The following is a 2,808-nucleotide window of genomic DNA, read 5'->3' as shown; positions in this document are numbered from 1 at the left end:
TGTGTGTGTGTGTGTGTGTGTGTGTGTGTGTGTGTGTGTGTGTGTGTGTGTGTGTGTGTGTGTTAGCTGTAGTGATAACTGCCAATTTTCTTTCCGATACTGATACAGAGTAGTTATAACACACATACTGTGTCTGGTAAATCATGATAAGTAGCATTTTTCAAATAACTGCTTTATAAATAATACATGACAGTAATTTATAGAATTTAAAAGTCTTTCTAACCCTAACCCTATATTTGTTTAACACAATTAAAAATTCTTATTCTAAAGAAATATAATATTTTTTTAATACTGAATAAAAGGGAAAAGAACCTTCAAAAAGTTGTTACTTTGTATATTTTGTAGCATTGTTTGTGTGTTTGCAAGAAGGTCCCTGGCCAGAGCTAATGCTGTTTGGGGGTCCATGTCATGAAAAAGTTTGGGAACCCCTCATCTAGAATTTAATTACAGTCAGAAGAAGCAGATTTTATGTTAAAATGACCTGCCATACTTCTACAGACTGAGTGACTGACCGAGCATGTGCCACTGTGCTGATGAATTACTCAAGCAGAAGAAAAAGTAGTCCCCTCCAACCACATATGATTAAGACAATAGTTTGAATAGTTTAGTTATTTTCCACTATTTTCCCGTTAATGATATACATTATGTGAAATAACTGAAGTATCAAAGTATACATATTTTGATTTTAGTATCAATTCTAGAACATAAAGCTCTGGTATTGGTAGTATCGATATTTCATTATTGATCTGCACATCATCAGTTAGGTGCCCAGTGAGCTGAGATCCGACAGAGAAATATAAAGAAATAAATAACTGCATTAACAAGCGTTAAAAATAATAATGCTTCATTAATGCAATAATAACGTGTTAACGTGCCCAGCACTGATATTTATTGTTTGTAAATTCACTGATTTTGCTTCTTGTAATTTTTTTCTGATTTCTAAGTTACTGTTTTGCTAATATTTACCTGTTTCTGCTCATTTTAGCTCCATTTCTACTGTTTTTTGACACAGTTTTGCTATTTTTTTTACTAACTTTTCAGTTTTATTTTCCTGCTTTCAGCACATTACAGTTTTGCTAATAAACATTTTCAGTTTGACATCAGCTTCCTCAGCAGCCTTCAGCACAAATATTTCCACACACCGCATTTTAGCAGGAAACACAAATTCTATATTTACTTTTAGCCACATGACTAACTGTGTGTGTGTGTGTGTGTGTGTGTGTGTGTGTGTGTGTGTGTGTGTGTGTGTGTGTGTGTGTGTGTGTGTGTGTGTGTGTGTGTGTGTGTGTGTGTGTGTGTGTGTGTGTGTGTGTATGTGTTTTGCAGCTATCCCCTCGGCTCCACGCAACGTCATATCCAGCGTCAACGAGACCTCCCTGTCCCTGGAGTGGGAGGAGCCTGAGGACACGGGTGGGCGTGGCGACCTCGTCTACAACGTGGTGTGTAAGAAGTGCCTGCGCGACAGGAGTCCGTGCACGCGCTGCGACGACAATGTGGACATCGCCCCGCGCAGGCTGGGGCTGCGGTCCAGGAAGGTGGTGGTGAGGAACCTGCAGGCTCACACCCGCTACAGCTTCGAGGTGCAGGCCGTCAACGGGGTGTCTGGGAAAAACCCCGTCCCGCCCAACTACTCCACGGTCAACATCACCACCAACCAGGCCGGTTAGTAGTGGATCCGTCAGCAACACCGCCAGTTAGTTCATAGAGCTGCTTCAATCAATAGCACTTAACATCACGGTGGGGCCTGCTGGTTAGAGGATCCTACTTTCAGTCAATGTCAATGAGCGTCTTAATGGGTTTTTAGTATCAACACAGGTTGTAACAGGAACAGTAAACACAGCTGAAGAAGCTCATTGAGAGCGACAGACTGAAAACGCTCAGCTGGAGCTCTGCTTCTCTGACAGCGCTACAGGAACAGGCAGATAAATTTAGCTTTATATCTCTAATGTCAGCACTCAGCCGGATAGGCAGGCTTCTCATCATACGTCAATGACAATGTCACTCTTCAGTGTAGCCACTTAATATATGCAATGTCATCATCAACCAAACTGCTCCGGGCCTTTCACAGACTGCAATTACTGCCCCAGTTAACCGGCACTTAATCCACCTTCCTGCAGTTTATGAAGCCCGTACAGTGACTATCAGCTGAGTCACTTTCAGGCTTCACAAATCAATAAACGGCAGAAAAGACGTGAATCGTTTGCTGCGTTTCCTAAACTCATCAGGATGAAAGTGGAAAAACTGCTTTATTTCCTCAGAGGGCAGAGCCCCTTCAGCTGTTTCTGGTTCCAGGCTTTTATTAGAACCGGGCCTTTTGTTCTGCTCTTATTAGGATGAGCCGTCACGATGCCTCCAAACAAAACCTGGAACAATAAAACCAGCAGAGGTCTATGAAGTAATTGAAAAAAATAACTAAGTAAAAGTAAATATACCTTAACATAATATCTTGCCAACTTTTCCTCGTACATTACATGAGGCCATTTGTTCATGTCATCCTCCCACTGGAGGATAGTTTGAGGGTCCGACACTGACTTGCCGCTTGAATTGTTCAGAGATTTTTGGAAATGTTCCCACAACACAGTTCACCTTTTTAGTTAAGCTGCTATTATTTAGCCCAGGGAAGCGGTGAGACTGAAGTGCGAATTAAAAAAACAGAAGTTGGACCCATGTTTACTTCTGTGTTAGAAAATAAGGTGGAAAGAGCAGGGCTTCTTAACCTTTTTGACCTCAATTTATTGAACATAAAGTGACACGAGGCCCAGTCAGACATTACCAATGTATGGATCAAAATGATAATTATTCTAAATC

General features: G+C 41.2%; 1 protein-coding gene across 2 annotated transcripts in view; it reads left to right on the top strand.

Moving 5' to 3' along the window:
* LOC106528279 (ephrin type-B receptor 3) overlaps positions 1-2,808 on the top strand; it is a 95,470-nt gene that overhangs the window by 76,155 nt on the left and 16,507 nt on the right. For both annotated transcript variants that reach the window (XM_014023412.1, XM_014023413.1), the window contains exon 5: positions 1,327-1,662. In XM_014023412.1, coding sequence (XP_013878866.1) covers positions 1,327-1,662 — 336 coding nt within the window. The remainder of the gene's footprint in view (positions 1-1,326; positions 1,663-2,808) is intronic.

The sequence above is a fragment of the Austrofundulus limnaeus genome, unplaced genomic scaffold, assembly GCF_001266775.1.
Source record: "Austrofundulus limnaeus strain Quisiro unplaced genomic scaffold, Austrofundulus_limnaeus-1.0 Scaffold367, whole genome shotgun sequence".
NCBI classification, from domain to species: Eukaryota; Metazoa; Chordata; class Actinopteri; order Cyprinodontiformes; family Rivulidae; genus Austrofundulus; species Austrofundulus limnaeus.
Note: the sequence above shows the minus strand (reverse complement) of the source record. Positions and strands in the feature narration are given on the sequence as shown.